This window comes from Cibotium barometz, chromosome 31 (genome assembly GCF_041138505.1).
Source record: "Cibotium barometz isolate CiBa-2024 chromosome 31, ASM4113850v1, whole genome shotgun sequence".
Taxonomy (NCBI): domain Eukaryota; kingdom Viridiplantae; phylum Streptophyta; class Polypodiopsida; order Cyatheales; family Cibotiaceae; genus Cibotium; species Cibotium barometz.
Window position 1 is genome coordinate 54,758,969 of NC_141076.1, and position 21,964 is coordinate 54,780,932.

The 21,964-nt window shown below is 43.0% G+C and overlaps 1 protein-coding gene across 1 annotated transcript in view; it reads right to left on the reverse strand.

Annotated features, from left to right (window-relative positions):
- Nucleotides 1-8,428: 8,428 nt before the first annotated feature.
- The window catches only part of LOC147621060 (magnesium transporter MRS2-2-like), a 131,059-nt gene continuing 117,523 nt past the window's right edge, over nt 8,429-21,964 (reverse strand). The window contains exons 15-17 of the mRNA XM_086825309.1: nt 11,408-11,484; nt 9,168-9,224; nt 8,429-9,001 (exon numbers count right to left, since the gene is read on the reverse strand). Of these exons, the coding sequence (XP_086681435.1) occupies nt 8,927-9,001; nt 9,168-9,224; nt 11,408-11,484 (209 nt within the window). The 3' untranslated portion in view covers nt 8,429-8,926. The remainder of the gene's footprint in view (nt 9,002-9,167; nt 9,225-11,407; nt 11,485-21,964) is intronic.

A 21,964-nucleotide genomic window follows, 5' to 3' on the forward strand; every position in this document is an offset into this window, starting at 1 on the left:
GGGCGGCCTCGTTCATCTCTGTTGCATCTCTCTCTAGTGGGCCTCCCTTGCACTGATCCACCACCACGCCACTACCATACACTAAGTTGGCATGAGATCAGAGTCATAACAACACATTAAGCCTGGCCTTTGCAGGTCATCCTGAATCATTCGATCAAAGAGCACCGTTGATGCTTGCAACACAGGTAAGAAGCACCAGCCTTTGCAGAACAAGCCTACTCAACTCATATAAGGGGTCCTCGTGAGTCATTGGTGTCTGCTCATAAAGGCGTCTTCACCCTTCGCATACAAGGACTCAGGAGAACCGCCTCAGGCTTGCTTGTCTCAGGTTTGGACTCTACTCGTCTCTACCTGACGTAGCACTTGCTTTTATTTGTTGTTGCTAGAGATTGTTGGGACAAAAAATAAGAATGTCAAAGCTTGGGTTTGTATGTGTAGTATGTTTAAGTTTGAGTTTGCTCACAGTCAGAGCTTGGGTTGCATGGCGGCTGCACAAGCCAATGATGTTCACCTCTTATAGGATTTTATCTCTAGCCCCTCTTCAATGGTACCCTTGGTAGTCATAAATGATAGAGCTATCCATCTCATCTTGCATCTCCATCATGCTCATACAACTTGTAGACTTGGTTTTTTAATAGCTATAGTACCACTTGAAGGTTGCTAGAAGGGGATGTGCTTGCATATATTTGAAATGGCAAAAATAAGGGCCCAAACTCCCTTTAAATAGGAGATGAGAGGGTTGTCTGGCTTGTTGACTTGTTTTGGTGAAACCAGGTTCACATGGTCGTCTATTAGCCATTCCCTCAAAACACCATAAATGGTTCCATACATGGATAGCCCCCTTTGGGTAGTGTGATGGGCACTTGGATGCCTACTTTGGCTGTCCACAACACTCCAAATAGCGTACACACATTTTCTCCTATGAACCTCTTTGGTTGTCCACAACCCTCCAAATGATCTAAACATCCTTTTGTTTCTCCTCATCTTGGGCATATACCACAACATGACAAATGTTATAATATCTAGAGGTGGTTTTGTATTGTATGATTGTGTACAATTAAATGAAATTGCTCTCTATCTCTCTTTCTCTCTAACTTACTTTTATGATTCTTGATTAGTGAGTTGTGATGACTTCCAATTTTGGTGGAGGACGTGGATATGGCTGTAATTTATTTCCAAGTTGGTGTCTTATATTGATTATTTTAACGTTTTGTTAAGCTATCTTCTGCTATTGGGTGTCTCCCTTTTGTGTCTTGTTTTTGTTGTTAGTCTGTTGTTCCCCTGTTTTATAGTAGCATAACTACCTTGTATAAATGAATAAGCTTATCCTTTAAGGTATGCTCTCTTCTCTTTATTCTCATGTGGCTTATTTTTCTTATTTTATTCTTATATTTTTAGCCATGGCTGACCATCCCAATCTAGTGCCTCATAGAGGATGCAGGCCAAAAAAGAAAAAGTCACAGCCTTCAATAGATTCTTTTTTGTCAAGATGGACTAGTGCCAATGTAGGACATAAGAGTAGTGGTGGGAGGTCGGAAACTTGTAATGAGATTGCCCAAGAGTCTTCTTCCAGTAAACCCAAAGGAAGTGGAGGACTCAATGGAATCTACTACATCCTTAGGCATATTTATGCAAATCAACATGTAATGAGGACCGCATAAAATGTACTTGGTGTGAAGAAGATGGAAGAGTGAATACTTCCACAATGGGTGGATCCCAAAGCATTCAACTTTCAGCCTCGAATGAGCATGCAAAATTTGCAGATCATAGGAGGCCTGCAAGTATTCATCATGCAAAGCTAAAGGCTATTGGTAGCAAAGGACCAATAGATGGGGGTATTGACACAATGGTGCATTCTGAACAGTTGAGAATAATCACTTGTATGAAGCTAGTACACTTTTGTGCATGCAATGATATTGCATTGGAGAAATATCCCACTCAACGTAAGTTACAAAGGGAGCTTGACACTCCTAATATGCTAGCATATGATGAGTATGGTGCATATACCAATCCCGTATCTGGAAGAGAGTTCTTGATGGCTTTAAGAGATTGTACTAGACAAGACTTATATGCTAAAATTTGTGGAAGTCCATTTTTTCAATCCTCATGATGATGAAAGTATAGATAGAACCATGGAGAAACATTTGATCATCTACATTTTGTACTTGGCTGGGAATGTGAAAGGAGAGCCCAGTTGTAAATTTGTGAGATTGCTACCAATTGATAATGGATGTAGGGAGGCAATCTACAATGTTGTCCATGCCATGCTCTTAGAGAGCAATGTGGATTTGAAGAAACTAGTTGCATTTGTAAATGGATGGTGCCTCAGCAAAAATGACAGGTCATAACACAGGTATAGTGGCATGGTTTCAAGCATCGGCTTCACAAATTATGGGTGTGCATTGTATTGCCCACCGTGAGGCACTTGCACAAAGGATGGTTTCACATCAAATCCTCGTGTGTTTGCTTTTGTTGATAAGGTTGCGAACAAGGTATATGCATGGCTAGGGAAATCAACAAATCGACATGTTGATCTTCGGAACTTGATGCATGAGCATCATATTACAGACTTGAAAGTTTTACAAATCCATGAAATTCGATGGCTATCTAGAGGCCAAGTAATGGAAAGATTGGTTCCCTTAATGCTTAGAGCAATGGAGAATGCATGAGAAAAAATGGTACAATTATGCTACAATCTTTCAAGTCCAATTTATGATGCATTTGCTGGCTGATGTTTTGGTTGAATTGAATAAATTAAATGCAAAATTTAGAGGGAGAACATTGATGTTACTATGATTGGAGTCTACTTGAATTTGACATTTAAGAAGCTCATTAAAAGGTATTTATCTTATGAAGGCCAATTTGGCGTTGGTTCAAAACAGCTTACAAAGTTTTTAAACATGTCAAAAGATGGGAATATGTTATATGTTGATTCTAATGGGTTTACTCATCATAAGCATGTGCTACACTTTGTGCCGGTTCCAAAATTAGCTCGTGAGCAAGGTTTCTCTTGACAAAATGACATAAAGAGTAGCTAGAAGTAGCTTGTGTCTGGAGACGCTTGATGCATTGATGTTGTTATCACTTGATGCAAGTGATGCATCACAAGTTTGTTGGAAAGATGTTTTTGATATTTGGTTACAAGGAAAAAAGAGGAGGGCGATGCCATTAGTGTGATTTGTTCACTAATTCCATGAAGTGTAACACAACTAAATAGTAGTCAAGGGCCCAATTTTGGGAAGTTATTCATGTAAGGCATCTTGACTAGACAGCATGTTGGGCAATGTATGGGTACATAAGATGGTTAACAACATCACTCCAGTAATTTTGCCTTGAACACAACTAGTGAGTAGGTTATACTAGGGTGTCTAAGCCCATTTTGGCAAGCTGGACACACATTTCAGATGGCTGGGCAGCTAGACACTTAGTAAAGATGGCTAGACAGCCACAGTACATATCCAAAGATAGTGTTTAAGTCCATTTTGGCAAGCTAGACACACATTTCAGATGGCTGGGTAGCTAGACACTTAGTTAAGATGGTTGGACAACCCCACTAAATACCTGGACAGGAGCAACCAAGCTATTTTGGCTTTGAACACAATTAGCAAGAGGGTCCTACTAGGGTGTTTGAGCCCATTTTGGCAAGCTAGACACAGGGTAAAAGATGGTTGGGTAGCCAATTAGGCAGTTTATAGGTAAAAAAGATGGTTGAACAGCAGCTCCTAAGCTACATGGGCTTGAACACAACAAGTGAGTTGGTCCTAGTAGTGTTTTTGGGTCCCAATTTAACAAGATGAACATGTAGGATAGGTGGCTGGTAGAAGAAATAGTTATAGATATGTCTATGTGTAATACAAGGATAAGCTATTGCACATCTCTCGCCATTAATACTTTCATAGCATAAGTATTACATTGAAACCTTTGTTTGTAGATTGGATGCTTTATGTAGATTATGATTGTTTTATTACATCTAGTTTTTTAGTTTTAAAAAAGTTTTTCATTTTGATAAATTGCTTGCCATCTGAATAGCATGATTATGGAGATTCATGTCATGTGAAAAGTAGTTTGAAAAAATGTGTCACTTGAAATTTTAAAGAACCCGTCAAATTTAGGCCCTGCATGCTATAGATGTTACACGGGACAGGGCTTTAATTTTTTAAAAAACATATACAATACAATCAATACACTGCCCTGTATCATCTCATCTCTACCGTTAGGTCACCCTTCACCTTCGTCTCCACTAACCACACCACCACTCAGCCGACTGTCACCCACTAGCCACCTTGCTACCATGCCTCCAACCCGAGTCACGCCTTGCTGTCAACTAGTCCCCGCAATGAGTGTGCCCAAGGTGGCCCTACTCTCTCTCTCTCTCTCTATGAGACTTGGACTGTGCGCCTCTGAGCCTCTCTCTCCATGGCAAATTACAATAGGCATATGTGATGCATCAGTTGCTTAAAACCATCCAAAACCTAACGTCTACATTTAATGATTTTTTGGTAAAGGACTTCAAACTTCAAAGTAGTGTCCCGTAAATGCTTAAAGAGATGCAAATCACTCTTAGGGAGGGGGGGTTCACTCATAAATATGTAAGTGTAGCACATGGGTTCAATAGAAGGGATTTAAAGGGAGTATTCTCACAGGTTGAATAGAAAAAGGGTATGTTTTATTCACGAAAAATTCACAAATAAGGGATTTTTAAAATAGGCCTTGAACGCACATGATATAGACGGTTTACTTATAGGTGAATCCCCCGAGAAATCACTCAGTTGTGGGACTCAAAATTGAGTACTCAGTTGTTAAAATTTATACAAGAAATTCCTTGGAATTAAAGGGAAAGAAAACGCTTAGCATTTTGAAATAGTCCTTAAAGTGTCTTTGGTATTTCACAATCACGACTATCATCAATCACCAGATTTTCAAGGCATTAAGCATATGCATTTCAAAAAAGGCTACGAACACTTTAGCTATCTTAAACTTCAATTTAGCTAACCACCCAACTAGTTTTGGGTTGGAGAGATAGCCGAACACAAGGCATTCTTCAAGTCTTGTACCTCCACAAGAAACACTTACACCAAAAAGTTCTAGGCATTGGTTCACTTGGCACCATTTTGCAAAATCTTTTACGTAAACAGAGTCCACGCACCTTTCATTTTACGTAAACAGAGTCCACGCACCTTTCACTTGAGCTCTCAAAAAAAGCGTGAAAACCCATTGTGCATGCAAGATAAACAAAGCTCAAACTCTGTTAATTCTATGAGCTGTATGTAGACACACAGCCATATGTGAGCCTACTAGACCTGAGAGTAGCCAAAGTTATACTCATATCCAGAGCTCCAGCTTGCAAGACCTACAAGAAACCAAGTCTAGTAAACCCAATTTCCATTGTACTCGTTGTGTTGTAGACGACTTGATCAAGGATTGTCATACACGTGCTACTCAAAAAAGCCTAGTCCTTGCTCAAGCCTTGACTTCCTTACAACAAGTAGCACAATCAGTTTCCAAGCTCGTCATGTGCTACTTCTCACATGTCACCATCGAGATTTTCAAGCCACACACCTATATTCATCGAGGAAACTGAAGTGCAAATGAGTGGCTTGATGAATAGCAATACAAATTGGGCTCACACAAGGACCCTTAAGCACCTGGACAAATGGATTGCTCAAGGCCCAAGACTAGCAGTACAATATTAAGAAGCAAGTTCTTGTGGATGTGGCTACCCAACAACTATATAGTATTCATTGGCAAGAAATCTTATTGTTTATGTGTCTCTAAAAAAGGTGTTGAGAACTTGTGAGAAGTTTTACCAATTACCTCATGAGCATAGTACAAAGTGAGCGGCAATGATTTACATGCCTTATGCCTAATGAATAAAACACACCCTTTCTCTACTCAATCTATAAATACCCCCTTTAAATGGGACCCTTCTGTATGTAAAAAATGTTTAAAAAGGGATTTTAATAATCCTAAGAATACTTGGATCACAAGGCCTTTTTCTATTGTTTTGCTTGTGCTAGAGAGACAAGCATAACGCTCAAGTCAAGTCACTTATACGGGTTGCGATAGGCAGAAGGGTCAAAGTCTAAGTCTTGGTTGATGGAGTGAAGGAGTAGGTATCACTCGAGCACTAATCACATACTACAATTTAGTGTATCCTCGACTCCAAGAGCCTCTCAAGAATATTCCTCGACAAAGGGGCACTAGCGAGAGGATGGAAGGGAAACTTTCCTCAACTTGGCCTAGTGTGTGACCCATCGCCTAAGAATTCCATAACAAACACCTCTTTCTCACTGTGGAAAAATCTCTAAGGTAAAAAACCTCGTCCTCGACTGCACATAAACCCTCATTAACTAAACTTGCACAGCATGCTTTATGCATCCATAGGTGTGCCTATCTTGCAAACGCATGCGTTAGGCACCTTAATTATGTTGTGACCCTTGCACAAACACCTAAGCAAGCTGAAGAAACCCCAAGGAAACGAAAAGGTAAAAATACAATTGCCCAGTTTCGATCGTCCAATTGTGCTCTTTCACCACCTCTCAAATCATTGGCATTCAGATCGACCTCCAATCTTGATCGTCTTCCTTCTTCAGATCATCTCTGACAGAATCGTTCAAATCCCGATTGTCACATCACAATCACCATGCCTCAAGTCGCCAACACCGTGTTCGTGAGGTTCAGATCATTGCATCACAATCTGCATACATCTTCAATCCGCATATCCCACGTTATCAAATTATGCAGAGCCCACTACAAAGGCGGAGGGAGAGCATCCCAAAGACACCAAAGCTGTCCAGGGAACAACCCCAGAGCAAGAGGGTCAACCTAAGGAGACAGTTTCCAGACCTCCATGATTATGCTTCTGAGGACGCACCACAATCGACAAAGGGCAACACACTGTATAAAGAAGGAAAGGTCCCGCCCGCTGGATCAGAGAACCACATGGGTATGTGACCGTCTACTTGGAAAGCTCATCTTTGAGGCAAAGGGAAGAAAACCTGAAGAAGAGATACCGAGAGATTTGCCCCAGATCGAGGATTACGATGATATCATCTACAAAATGGCCAAGAAGCTTTCCCCACATAGAACCAGTGCACAGATTGAAGGTCTCGCTTATGCGGATGTACCTCAAACATCCTTTCAAAAAATGGATATACAATACACCAGTCCAAGAGTGTGGGGAGTTATATAAAGACCAGCTGTTCAATAGTGCGGAGATAAAAAACTAACAAAAGTGACAACTTATATACCTCCACAATCTTGATTGTTGGGCTGCATATTGCACCGTGCTCAAAGAATCAACTCGATCTACATGCCGTGCGTTGGAAGGAGTATGAAGCAAGAACAAAGACCGATCCTCTACTCCTCAACTTTCCATAATTTGAGTCACTGCCTTTCAGAATGCTTTCAACAGAGAAATGGATGGTGCGGGCTAATCACCCAGTTCATAACTTCTTATCAGGACACGGCCATCCAAGCGTCAATTAAGTTCCTCGACACTATCAAGCTTTTCTTGCAAGATTTCAAGGAAGAGAAGGGAGTCATGCAGTGGCACAAATATAACGAGTCTCTTGTGCAAGGCCTCACCTTTGACCTTACTCGATCTAGTTTTTGGAGGCTTTAGGCATGCGAGCTTTTGTGGAGATGTTTTCTTCCGAATTCATCCTCTCAAGCTACAATTTTGTCCACTCACAGAAATGGTCAACCTCAGTGCAACACTTTCACCAAATACAGTCTTCTCGCAAAGTTGAAGCGATAATCCTCACATCAACACACACGTCTTTCTCAACTTTCGAGGATGAAAGGAAATGTAGGTAGGGGAGGATTGTTAACTCTTTTTCGTATACCTAAAGTCTCTCCTTTAGCCTCAATTGTATTCACATTATGTTTAGGCTATGGACCATTGTTATATTGAAGCCTACCACAACCACAAACCTTATATATATGGATAGAGATAAGAATTGGGCACTCACTTAAGTTCGGAAGTCGGGCAAAACCTCTTGTATATATACAACTTTTGATAATGTGTGAGAGGGGGGGGTTCTATTATTTCTCAAGTGCAAAGCCTTCTTCTTCTCTTGAGCTCTTGCCTTCTTGCTTGCTTGATTGTAGCGTGCATGCTTGTGTGTTGATGGTGTGTATAGAATGTGCATACTTGTTTGCTTGAGTGCTTGTAGAAAAGGGTGGTTCAAGCTTCCTAGCTTAACTATTACCGTAAAGAAGGATTGCTTAGTTAATTAGTGAGTAGAGGAAGGGCTTAAACACGGAAGATTCACATACCTCTTGGCTTCATTAGCCTCTCCAAAGGGACTTCCAGATCCAAGATAAGTGCTCTGACCACTAGCACTATGATTCCTTGCTAGAGACATGAAGGTTTTTGATATAAACACACTCTCTCCCTTCAAGAGTTTTCTTACTACATCAAAAAAAAAAAAAATCTCCTCCATTATAAGCATTAAACTTAAGAGAGATTCTCACATAGTCACTGACTTAAGCCACTTGGGATCAATCCTCTTATGCTAACTCAAAAACTTACAGTGTGTGCTGCAAATTGCACATAATATCCATGCAACCTTTGAATGGTATATTCTGTAAACATTGATTCCCTCATCAATAAATTTTTGAAGTGATGTAATGCAGTAGATTTTGAGAAGCCTTCAGCCTCACGTCTCATAATCATCAAAATCTCTCTCATTTTCTAAATCTCTTATGAGTTTCTAGCTCTATTTGTGGCCTTTCTGATTCAGAACTACAACAGTTTTATTCTTGAGACTTCATCTATTCATTCGGGAGTTACAGCCACCACCCATCTTGTTCACTATTGCCTCCTTGGCACACTTCCTGTCACAGTATCATGATTTCTGTTGTTTGTTCTTCAAGAACTGCACCTGGCGCTTATACTTCTAGAGAACCTAACGACGACCTCTTACAAGTCTCTGCCCCAAGTTTGAGCTACTTTCTGCCTGATATGCTTCTGAGACAAAGCATTCCATTCACTCGACTGCAAAAGCAATTAAATTGTCATTGAGTTGCAAAAATTTGAAAAGAGTGTGACATGATTTATGATTATCTGGCATCACATATATAGCATTGAAATATGGAAGTTTTTTTTTTTTGAGGAAAGCACACATGCACATGTGGATGCGTGCATTGGGTGGTTTACATACCTCAAGCATTGCATTGCGATTTCGATCAAACATTCGAAAAATGAGATCTAACTCCCTCTGCAGCAAACATACACAAAAATGAAAAAAGTCATGGTGCTGACTTCTGAGCAATCATTTCATTATTGAATTAAAATTATTGCCAAATGTCTAAAATCAGATTTTATCAACTTCAAAAGGATCCTAGTAGACAATTATGACCATTCCAAGTCAGAGATCAGGGACAGGGGTGCAGTTTGGGAGCCTGGAAATGCCATTTATGACCCTGACTACAGTTGTAACTCATGATCTTCCAGTGAAGCAGCTTGAAGGCCCATCGTACTGCTAAAATCTGTGACCTAGCTAAGCTCGAGAAAGCTCCATTAGCTTGGAGTCGTACTTGTCCAACGTTGGTGTTGGTAAAGTCCCCACAAGGCCATCATACTACAGAGTCCCTTAGCTGAGCTCCATAAAGCTCCATTAGTTTGAAGCCAGAGTTGCCAGATCTTGAGCTTCAAAATGTTTTGGGCTAGAAAATTTTTTATTTTTTCAAACTAGATAGTCTTTTTGTTACTATGCACCCAAATATAGTAACAAGGAAGTGGGCATAAGGGGTATTAAGCTGAGGTCAAAAGAAATAGGTTTTGAGCGCATAATCACTTGTTTGGGACAACCATTACATAAGGCACAAGCATTATTGTGAGCATAGTCATGAGAAGCAAATAAAGGTTTCTTTTCTCTCAGGGAGAAACCACAAGGTTCCACAAAAAAACAGTATTTTCACTACACCTTCATAGATCACTAGGAAATAAAGTGATTGATAAACCACATGTAGCGATCTAGGGAACTTCAAGCAATCCATTGACACTTGAACATCAAAAAATCATTGAGCGTAATGAGTAATGATTTGGAAATTAGAGGAAAGATGGGAGAAAAGCCAATGAGGTGATAGCTCAAGTGGTGAAGGTGTTTGACTAGGACCGGTAGGTCTTGAGTTCAAAAACCCCCTTGGTGCTTCCTCAACGGCATCGCCTTTACGGCCAGATAATTAAGCACCTACGGGCGCATGAGCCTACTATGGGCGGTGAAATATCGGTAAATCGGTAACTATGAGAGGATCTTGGGCCTAAGGCCAGTTGGAAAAAGATGGGAGAAAACAAAGAGAGGATGAAGTGAAGAAAGACAAGTAGGAATAGGAAAAAAAGGAAAAGAGAAAAGAAGAAAGAAGAAGGAAAAAGGAGGAGAGAGAAAAAAAGGAAGAGAAACACGAGGAAGGTGAGCACTGAAGTAGAAAGAGAAAGAGCAAGGAGAAGGTGAGGAGAAAATGGAAGGAGGAAACAAAAAAGAGGAGAAACAAGAAGGAGAAGGTGACTGAAACTGGCAGGAGATGGCAGTTGAGTGCAGTGAGGCAAGAGGAGGGGACAATTCCAACGGCATTGTTCACTCCTAACCATGACCAAGGCCTGAAATAAACATGATAAGAAGAGGGATCCTAAGTAAACATGTCAAAACCAAGGCCTGAAATTGGCGATAAGTTCCGAGAGGGCTTGCCCAGTTTCAAAAATAATTTTGGCTACAAACTTCTCGAAGGTTTCACAGGCAGCTTCACAATAGAGCTATGATGTTGCATGCAAGAGACAGCATACAATAGATCAGATCTTGTGGAAGACGTCCAATCCTGCTGGTCTTGCAACACTTGTGCTGAGGCAAGAGAGAACACATGCACCGCAAAAAGAGTCTGCAGCACAAATTTTGGGCGAAACCAACGCAGAAGAGGTATACTAAGCAAACATGCTAAAATCAAGGCCCAAAATTGAGCAAAACAAGTTCTGCTGAGAAGATTTTGCCACGTTTAAAACATTTCAGGCTAGAAACTTAAAAGTTAAAAGGTTTCACATGCAGCTCAGCAATAGCAGCTCTGATATTTCAAAACTTCTTATGACAAAGCCCATCGGTACATTGGATGGATGGGATTTCACCCATTGGGGACTCTGATATTGTTGTGCGTTTTATGTATTGGATTGTTGCACTTACAAAAAATTATTATTCAGGGTTGAAATACTATCTCTTGATTCTTTTCGTTTGGTTGAGAGGAGGCTCTAGATATTTTTAGTTCCGATTACCATTATCGTGAAAAAACAAGTGCAGACTACTCCACAGGTCATTTCTACTCTCTGGCAACAACCCAACCAACACAGTAACGAAGCCCATGTAACTTCAACCAATATACTTGCATGTAACATGGAAAAAGTCTGAAGCCTCACTTTTCGAATGAATTGAGTTGTTGAATGAGATTTAAGTATTTGCTCAAACTCTTCTCGAGTCATGCGACTGCCTTCACCTGCCATGCACGATGCATCCATGAGAACACTTGAACTGATTTGACATGCTTAAAAACTCTGTAAGGTTAGAGGGTTTTGATATGAATAAAACTTCCTATAGCTCCAGGCAAATTAAAGTGCCCCACAGCCAAAAAGTAAAAAGGCCAATATAGCACTTGCACTAAATGAAAATAATGAATGAGTGGAACATCACACGTGCAAGGAAAAGTAGGACTAGAAGATGCTCATAGTGACTAAATTGTCAAGCGGAGCATTGGAAGATGGAACTTGCAAGGGCTCATAAGGATAGGAAGTGGGTAAGTGGGCTTTACAGAGAGCACATTCTGTATGGTCATCATTTAAAAGAGGCGGACACCTCAAATAGGGACACTATCAGCAGCTGGACATAATTCCTATGAGTTGTTGGATTTGTATGACTCATTGGTGAGTTAGACAGGCTCTGTGAGGCACTCAAGGGCATGGTGCCCGTGCCTCAGCTCAGTGATGAATGTACAAGCTTATGTGAATAGGAAGCTGTCCGATGCAGCTTGTGCATTGCATTCTTTATTTTGTTAAATGGCCATAACGTCGTGAAATGTAATCAATATTTTGTAAATAACTTGAAACGTGTTCAATATTTTGTAAATAAGTTTAGTCTGTTTTGACCACTGGTGTAGTATCCACTCATTAATGTGTGGTGTGAAGTGGAATTATAAAACAGTCTCACTTTTACACAATAGATTCACTTGTCACAATAGAAACACAGACTTACCACGTGTTCACATGTACCAAATCAAGTCAGGCTCAAGCAATGCAGACATACACGGCCATGGGGTTGGTTCTAGGTGTCCCCGGACCCCATGGCTGCACCTCAACATCGAGGGCACCTAGCTCATTAATGTTGGGTTTTATGTTGTGTATGCACCCAAAGGAGTGCTAGTGATCATCAGTAGATTACTAGGGCACTTTTTACTTCAGTTAGTGGAGGTTTTTTCCCCCAGTTTAGCTTAGTTTCACTTATAAGCAGTTTATAAGTGTTTTGGTCCACCCGGCACATTTTATGGCCGGATATGTGAACACATCTTTTTAGGTCACTTACTATGTGGTTATTGTACTTCACATTTTCTATCTGAATACATACAAGAGTCGTGTTCTCTCTCTTTGTTTTCTCCACGCCTGTGTTTGCAGCACCTCCAAACCCTAACCCTAATAGTCCAAGGCCTTCATTTGGTATCAGAGCCATCCGTACAGGCCATAGCCACCAACCACCCTCGCCGTCAGTTGTCCGTACAAGCTACTGTCCACCGTCCGTACTGCACCTGTCAGTGCCGCCCTCAGGTACTATCCAACCCATACATCAGTACCTGCCCGTACACAGTCAGCGCCGCCTTCAGCCGGTACACTGCAGCTTCCGTACCAGTTCGCCGACAACAGCATTCAGTTCCGTACAACAACTATGTAGTACCCGTACTGTTCATTATCTACGAAGACTGCGCCTCTGTACAAACCAGCGCAGGACAGTACTGTACTGTGGTCTCCCTGCTGTGAACTGCGCAGTACAGGCGACCTGCTGTGTAACTGGTCGCCCTGCTCCGTACTGCCACGAACTGTCTACAGCCGCCTCCTGCTTCCGTACTATACCTGCTCGCCAAGCTTCCGTACTGCTTCCGTACAGTACCAGTCGACAGTACCTGCACAGTACAGTTAACTGTACTTTGCACAACAACTACCACAAGTTGCATATTGCTATGGCAACCACAAGTGAGAGCTCTTCATTGCTTCACATCAAGAAGCTTGAAGGCTAACATAATTATGACATTTGGCAAACCCAGTGCTATAATGTGTTGCTCCAGAAGAAGCAGCACAAGTCTATCAAAGAAAGGGGTGTAATGCCCGCTTCTCTTACTGCTGAAGAGTGGGAAGATATGGATGAGCTAGCAAGATCCACCATCATGTTGTCTGTGTCAGACACTTTACATTTCAGCATTCGTGAAGAGAAGACAACTTGGGGGATGTGGCAAAGATTGCAGGACTTGTATGCCTAGCAAAGTGCCTCAAGCAAAGTGTATTGGTTGAAGAAACTCATAGGTCTTCAGATGAAGGAAGGGGCGTCTATGACAGCCCATCTAAATGAGTTTAATGGTATTGTCAGCCAGGTCATTAATCAAAAGTTGGCAATGGACGATGAGTTCAAAGCCACTTTTCTCTTATGCACTTTGCCAGAGAGTTGGGACACATTCAGGACAGCCACTAGCAATTCAAATGCTATGCTGTTATATGCAGATGTGGAGGGTGCTCTTCTTCAAGAAGAGATGAACAGGAAGAACAATTCTGTTGGAAAGTCCAATGCAATGAATGCACGTGGGAGATCCCAGCAAAGGGGTAAAAGCCAAGAACGGGGAAGGAGCAAGTCCCGCTCCAAAAAGGACTTGAAATGCCATTATTGTGGCATGAAGGGACATATCAAAAAGCAATGCTACAAATGGAAGAATGATCAAAAGGAAAAGGACAAAGGAAAGGACAAAGACAAAGATGAAGCCAAAGATGCAAAGCCAAAGGGCAAAAGTGGAGTCAACATTGAAGAAGTCAATGTGTCACATGCAGGTGACAGTGAGGATGAGGTCCTATTCACGTCTTCACTTTATGCCCATTCACTTCTTGCAGGAGATGGTCATGGTATGCACTCATGGATCATTGATTCAAGTGTCTCCTTTCATGTCACAGGTTGCAGAGACTTGTTTGTCAGGTATAGAGGTGATGTGAGGCTTGTGTTTTCAGATGGCTCACAGCTTATGCTCCATGATGTCAGGCATGTGCCTGAGATCAAGAAAAACCTGCTTTCTACTGGACATCTTGATGATGCTGATTACGTTACCACATTTGGTCGTGGAAAGTGGAAGATTAGTAAGGACTCACTGGTTGTTGCCAGAGGCTCTAAGGTGGACACTCTTTATTTCATGCATGCTGGTGTTTGTCACCATGCTAATGTAAATGCAACCGAGCTGCCGGAAATCTTTGTGTGGCATAGCTGGTTGGGACACATGAGTGTCAAAGGAATGGAGCAATTGTCTTGTTTTGGTTACTTGCCTTCTCTAAAGTTCTCAAGTTTTCAGTTTTGTGAGCATTGTATATATGGCAGGCAACTCTAGTGCCCTCACAAGAAAGCTCTTGGACAGAAAGATGCTCAGTTAGAGCTTGTGCATACAGGTGTATGTGAGATGCCTGAGCTTTCTTTGGGAGGGGCAAAATATTTTGTCCTTTATTGATGATGCCACACGCAAGGTGTGGGTTTATCCTCTTTGTTTGAAGAGTGATACATTCTCAGTGTTTGAGAAGTTTGTTGCTCTTGTTGAGAATCAAACTGGCAAAACACTGAAGGCTTTGTGTTCCGACAATGGTGGAGAGTATATGTCCAAACAGTTTCAAGACTTTTGTGATGCTAAAGGCATCAAGAGGGAGCTCTCTACTCCTTATGATCCTCCACAAAACAGGACAACAGAGAGGATGAACAGGACCATTCAAGAGAAGGTCCGTTCTATGTTGTCACATGCTGCGTTACCTCATGGTTTTTGGACTGAAGCTGTTATGACAGCCGTTCATATTATAAACAGGTCACCTAACACGAGGCTTGGTGGGAAAGTGCCAGAGGAAGTATGGACAGGGAAGCCTCCGTCCTACAAGCACTTGAGAGTGTTTGGTTGCGTTGCGTACGTGCACACACGCAGGGAAATACGCACCAAACTTGATCCTAAGTCTCACAAATGCATATTCCTAGGATATGGTGACAGAGGTGAAATGGGGTATAGACTTTAGGATCCAGTGAATAGAAAGATTATACGCAGCAATGATGTCATTTTTGATGAAACATGCATGTATAAGGAGCCTGCAAGGCAACAAGAGCCTGGCAGAGTCATCTTTGATGATGATGGACATCATGGACAACAACCAAGGGCTGTAAATCAGCCATTATAGCAGCAAAACCAGCCCTTAAATGGTGCTGAAAATGGTCCAAATGGACAGCCAGAGATGGCAGAAGATATCCCTATGGATATCCCACAGTTAGAGGAGATACTGGGCATGATCTTTCAACCTTATGGCATGGAACAGGAGCCACCAATAGGTGATATGCAGGCTGGACAGCAACCTACAAATGATGGTCATTGGGTACGGAGGTCCACAAGACCCTCCAGAGCCCCTGATAGGTTTGTTCCAGGGGTTGACTACTTGATGCTCACTGACTGTGGGGAGCCCTCATGTTATAAGGAGGCTTTACAGAGGGCAGACAAGGCTCTTTGGGAGCGTGCTATGAAGTCAGAGATGGATTCTCTGCACAAAAATGGAACATGGAAGTTGGTGCATTTGCCTGCAGGCAAGAAGGTTTTGCCATGCAAGTGGGTTTACAGGCTCAAAGTTGCACCTGATGCAAAGCCAAGATACAAAGCCAGGTTAGTGGCTAATGTCAGAATACGCAGCGGAGATGATGACCAAATCTGGGAACACGAGCAAAAACGCAGGCAAAAAAACAGCACGAGAGAGACAGATGTAGGCGTGTAACTCTGCTCTATATACACAAGAAGATCCCGAGGAATGATACAAATGAGGTATGGGAGCTAAGGCCCTATATATACCTCCCTAGAGGGCAGTCGGCCAGCATAAGGAAAAGCCCACGACTGATAAAAAGGTCCACGACTACATAAATGCAGTTGGCCAGCAATCTGGTGCTCAAAACTGATCAAAACCAGTCGGCCAGCAGCAAGAGTGCCCATGACTGATAAACATCCAGTCGGCCAGCACTGTACTGCTCTTGGCACCCTCTGGCAGCCCTCCCAAGCCTCAGAAAAATGAAAAAAAATAGGGGAAAAATACGGAGAGTGGGAAAAAATGGAAAAACACCTCATAAGGGCGGGCACACCCACAACAAAGGCCTTGGTGTATAAAACTAGACAGGAGATGACTTCTAACACCCCCTCTCAGCTTTTGGCTGTGTAACCAACCACCACTGGGAGCTGGGGTACCGCCTGAGCAAATCCTGAGAGAGCAACTTCGTGAAGAGGTCCACCGTACTGTCCTCCGTCGCGAACAGAACTCCAGCAAGATGTCATCAGCAACGATCGGTTCACGAACAAAGTGTCTCGGGATGACCATGGGTTCCTCCAGTGGAAGCCCAAACCTGCAATGTAACCTCCTCCTGCTCCGTAAAAAAGTTTTGATTCAGCATGTGTACATGCATAAAGAACTTGTCTTGCGAGACTATCCAAATGATCTTCCGCAACACAGGCCTAATTGTATATTTTTCTATTGTGGTTTTGTTCTTTATGAGGTGTGTGGATTTTTAAGATGAAGCTTTCTTTCTTTGCTTATTGACATTCTTGTGTTATTTTATTTCAGATTTATACCCTTCATCGTATGAGACATGGCAAAACATCGATTGTATTCTGGGATTTATAGATGTTTTGCATGGATCAATAGGAGAACAACAATACCAAGGTCGATGTGCAATAGAGCTAGCTCAATCGGGTACCGTAGAGTCGGACTCCATCCAACAATCCCCCTCCTGTGTACAAGAGTCCATGATCCTTCGCATGCCGCAGAAACCACAGGACGCAATCCTGTCTCCCAAAGAGACATCTGCAACCAAGAGCTCAACTGCCTCATCAAGAAGCTCCTGTCCAATCCGGTGTCCATCAACCAGATCAATGAACCATACAGCTTCTGAGTCAAAGAGACATCATACTGCTCACAAGGATCAGCACCTGTTATGGTGCACAAGCAAGTCCTGGAAACCTAATGAAACCTATCAACCACCCCCTCTGAATCCGGAACCACAAAGCCTGGAGAAACCACCTCCTTCTGCAAGTAAGCACCTGTCACCTGCCTGGCTTTCCGAAAGGTCCCCGTGGAAAGAACATCCTCAACTACTAGAAGATCTATGTCCCGAACACGACGAGACATCAGAGCATAAGTGACCTGTTCAGCTTCCTCTGACTCACGAACACAAGAACTACCAACATCAGTACTGGAAAGTTCCTGCCAACTGCTGCTATCTACTGGCAAGCTATCCACCACCTGGTCTCGGAAAGCCCGCACCTGCAGCGTACACTTGAGTAGCCATTACTAGACTGCCACTCATCACAATCCTGAGGACCTGGGAGAGAGAGTGCTGAAAGCCTGTAAACTCAATTCTCCACTCCACCTTCCCAAACCACTTGGCCTGTTGCTTTGTCCCGGAGAGCAACAAAATGCTCATCAAACTCCACCCGTATGCCAGTCTTGCAAACCTGATGTACTGACAACAGATGAAAACCAAGTGCCGGAACATACAACACCTGGGAGGAATGCTTCCCCCCTCTGCCATCGGGAACTATCTCCATCCTGCCCTCACTGTGCACTGGGATAGTGGACGTATCCCCAGTAAGAATATGACCAGAAAGCCTGCAGAGATCCTGTAAACCGGAACGGGAAGGAGTCATGTGCCTGGAAGCACCACTATCGAGAATCCACTCTCGAGTATCCGTTGTTTGCGGAGAGTCCTCCAATCTCCTCCTTGCCTGAAGAAAATGAAACATCGGTGTCCATCACCTCCAGGTGCACAAAAGCCGGAGTCTTCATGATTGCTGAGGAGTCTTCACCCTTCTCGGTCTTCCGCTTGTTGGGACACTGCCTCCAGTAGTGGCCTTTCTCGCCACAATCATTACAGGTCCTCTCTGCCTTCAGTTTCTCGCGGTCAGCGTCGGACTTCTTCTCAGAAGACTTCTCCGATGAGGCCTTCTCTTTGCCCGAGTTACGGCCTTTCGACCGTTGGCCAGTAAAGGCCTCCGAACCTCCACCCTGAGGAGGGTTCGTGAATCGTTCCTCCTGGTCCAGGACCATGGGCACAAGCTTCTCCCACGTGATGGTGCTGAGCCTGCCCCCACTGGTAATCAAAGACGAGTAAAATGCTGTACGAAGAGGGCAAATGTGACAGCAACGTGATGGCCATGTCCTCTGACGATATCTCCTTCCCAGCCTGAAGAACTTCCTGCTGAAGAGCCTGCAGCTTGTTAATATGCTCCCGCATCGTCGACGACTTTGCAGGGCTCATAACCCGCATATGTACTTCCAAGGAAATCCTCTTCATGGGCAATACCCTGTTGTAAAGTGAGGCCAAATGCTGCCATATACCTCTGGCCAACGTCATGTGCTTTATATGATTGATTACCTGTGGTGTGCAGTTGAGGAAAATAAACGAACGGACCCTGGCGTTGACACGATCCCACATCTGTGTCTGGAATCTCGGTCCTTTCGGGTTGACGGTAACTCCCCTTCCTCTACTTCCGGCCGTGGAACACCAACAACGACAAAGTCGGCGAGGTCGTAAGACTCCAAAACGGATTCAATCATCACCTTCTATATGCCGTAGTTGCTCCCGTCCAACTGACGGTCCACCGGGAATGTGGGGAGTGTCGGGATCTTCACATGTCTCTCGGCCATCTCAAACAGATCTGCCATAGCCGGGATGTACTCTGAAAAGGGTGCATGGGTGGGAACAAAGAAGGAATAAAACCTACAAGTGGCTGTCCAGCAAATCAGCCCGCCTTCCTCTTGCTTCTCCTCTTCCCAATCAGCCCAAAACAGTCCACCAATCAGCCACAAAAACAGCCCCCTCTTGCTCACACAAGTCCCAAGACCTATCTAGAGCCTAGGGCTCTGATACCATGTCAGAATACGCAGCGGAGATGATGACCAAATCTGGGAACACGAGCAAAAACGCAGGCAGAAAAACAGCACAAGAGAGAGACAGATGTAGGCGTGTAACTCTGCTCTATATACACAAGAAGATCCCGAGGAATGATACAAATGAGGTATGGGGGCTGAGGACCTATATATACCCCCCTAGAGGGCAGTCGGCCAGCATAAGGAAAAGCCCACGACTGATAAAAAGGTCCACGACTGCATAAATGCAGTCGGCCAGTAATCTGGTGCCCAAAACTGATCAAAACCAGTCGGCCAGCAGCAAGAGTGCCCACGACTGATAAACATCCAGTCGGCCAGCACTGTACTGCTCTTGGCACCCTCTGGCAGCCCTCCCAAGCCTCAGAAAAATGGGAAAAAATAGGGGAAAAATACCGGAGAGTGGGGAAAAATGGGAAAACACCTCATAAGGGCGGGCACACCCACAACAAAGGCCCTGGTGTATAAAACTAGACAGGAGATGACTTCTAACAGCTAAGGGCTTCAAGCAGGAATATGGTGTGGACTTTGATGAGATCTTCTCTCCAGTGGTAAAAATGACCACACTTAGTGTAATAAAGTAGGAACTTTATTCAATAGGGTTAATAATGGGACAAGTCCATGTATAAAAGAGGGGACTTGGACCATGGTTGTAACTTTTGATGATCATTTTTAGAAATGGAAACTTATGTTTCTTGGAGCTCATGGCTTCTCTCTTGGCTTGTGGAAGGCTATTTCCATTCTCTTGGTGAGAGACTAAACACACTTAGGCATCATGTTTACATGGTGATTACTCATATTTTTCATGCATTACATCCCTTCATTCCAATTGGTATCAGAGCTCTTGATTTTGATCATGGGCATGCATGGGTTGTTGGGAAAATTTGCTTGAAAATTTGAGTTTCTTTTATTTTTTTTCCTCATTTTCTTGTAATCCTTGAGTGATTCTTTACAAATCTTCTCTAATATCTTGCTTAATCTCATGGAGATGGTGAGCATTTCATGGAAATTGCTTGAATTTTGAGTGATTTTGGCCAATTTTGCCATTTTTGGACCAAATTTTGGGCCTCTGGACCAAAAATTTGGGGCAGTCGGGCCAAAACTTAGGGCAAGTGACTAATTGCAATTAACTTTTCTGCTAATCACGTTTAGTAATCATCTTCTTCTTCCTCAAGCTTTCCATAGCCATGGGATGCTCTTCCTTTACCCGTTTTGATGCCAAACCTTAGGGTTTTTGTAGAGCTCACTGAGATCTTTCATTTGAGCCTCTTCTTGCAAATTTTTTTCTCAAGATTGGAGAGCTTTTGTTCATTCTTCCATGGCTGTGAGAAACCCTAGTATACCTTGCCACATTGAACCATATCTTTCATTGCTAAGCTTGTACACACTTCATAGGCATCATTGGTAGTCTAGTCATCTCATGAAGGAGGCAAAGAAGCGAAAAACGGCGGGCTGCAGCATGCTCACGCCTGAAATTTGCGCTGAAATATGGGGAGGGAGAGCTAGGTGAAGCCTAGCTCTACTACCTCATGAGTTGGAAGCCATTCAAGAGGGTTCTTAGCCATTGTTTGGAGCACATTTTCAAGCTATGTTCAAGCACATGGGAGGTGTTCTTTGGCTGCAAATTTCAGAGCAAAAGAGGCTACGTTTTTCTTCAACAAGAGGCTTCTTCAACATTTTCTACCATTGAAGCTTTCCGGATGACATTGGTGAGTGGTTTGATCAATTTCTTGCAAGTTTGAAGCATTTGGTGGAGCTTGGGAATGGATTAGGGTTGGACACATTCAAACTCCCCTAATTTTCAGAAATTAACCATTAAAGCTTGACCATTCACATGCCAATATTGCTTCTCCATGCATTATTGATGGCAATGGTGAAAAGAATTGATTCCACATGAGCTTGGCCAATTCATAGATCACATTTTGGGGGATTTTCTTCATTATGTCTCATTTGGCATGCCATTGATGGAATAGCAAGCTTATGCAATGTTTTTGGAGTCCCTCATGCTCATCTTGATGCCATATGGACACTATGGATGCTATACATAGCCATGCCAATGCTATGTTTTACACATGGGCATAAGAGAGCATAAGTTTTGGAAGCATGCATTTGTCAATATGATGTGAAAGGGATTGTGGGAATGCAATTGCAAATGCCTTGATTGTGGTTAACAAATGCTTATGCAAATGCCATGGTGAGGGCATTGTGAATTGTTGGTTTGTGTTGGAGCTTTTGGATGATGGATTGAGGCATGAGTCCATGCTTTATTGATGAGTTCTAAATTGTAAAAGGGCATGAGTCATGCTGAAACCGATCCCGTCAAGTGGGAAAGACTCCGTTGGACACCCACACGCTTAATAGCACAACTTTAAAACCACAAATATGAAATGGACAACTTAAAACAACTTGAAAAGTAAATGAACAGAAATGGAAAGATGGACACCAGCACTGGGGCCGGAACGGGCCGACCCCCCCCTCAATATATGATATATTTATTGGGAGTATTTAAAGAATACAATGCTCCATGGGTTCTGAGAACCAGATAATGTCCATGTACATATGAAAACAGTACCAAACAAGTAGGCTCGGATTTCGATGAAGAAAACTCGAAGCAGTACGACCACTGGTGTGGTCCAATCGCTACGGTCCTGTGCTTTCACTGGACTCCGCGGAGAGCGCCACACTGGTGTTCCGAGACCACGCACAGACAGGCGCTCTCGTACTAACGCCTGGCTCTCCCGATCTCAGCACCTTTGGACCGAGGTGTGCCAAAATAGCTTGGACAACCCG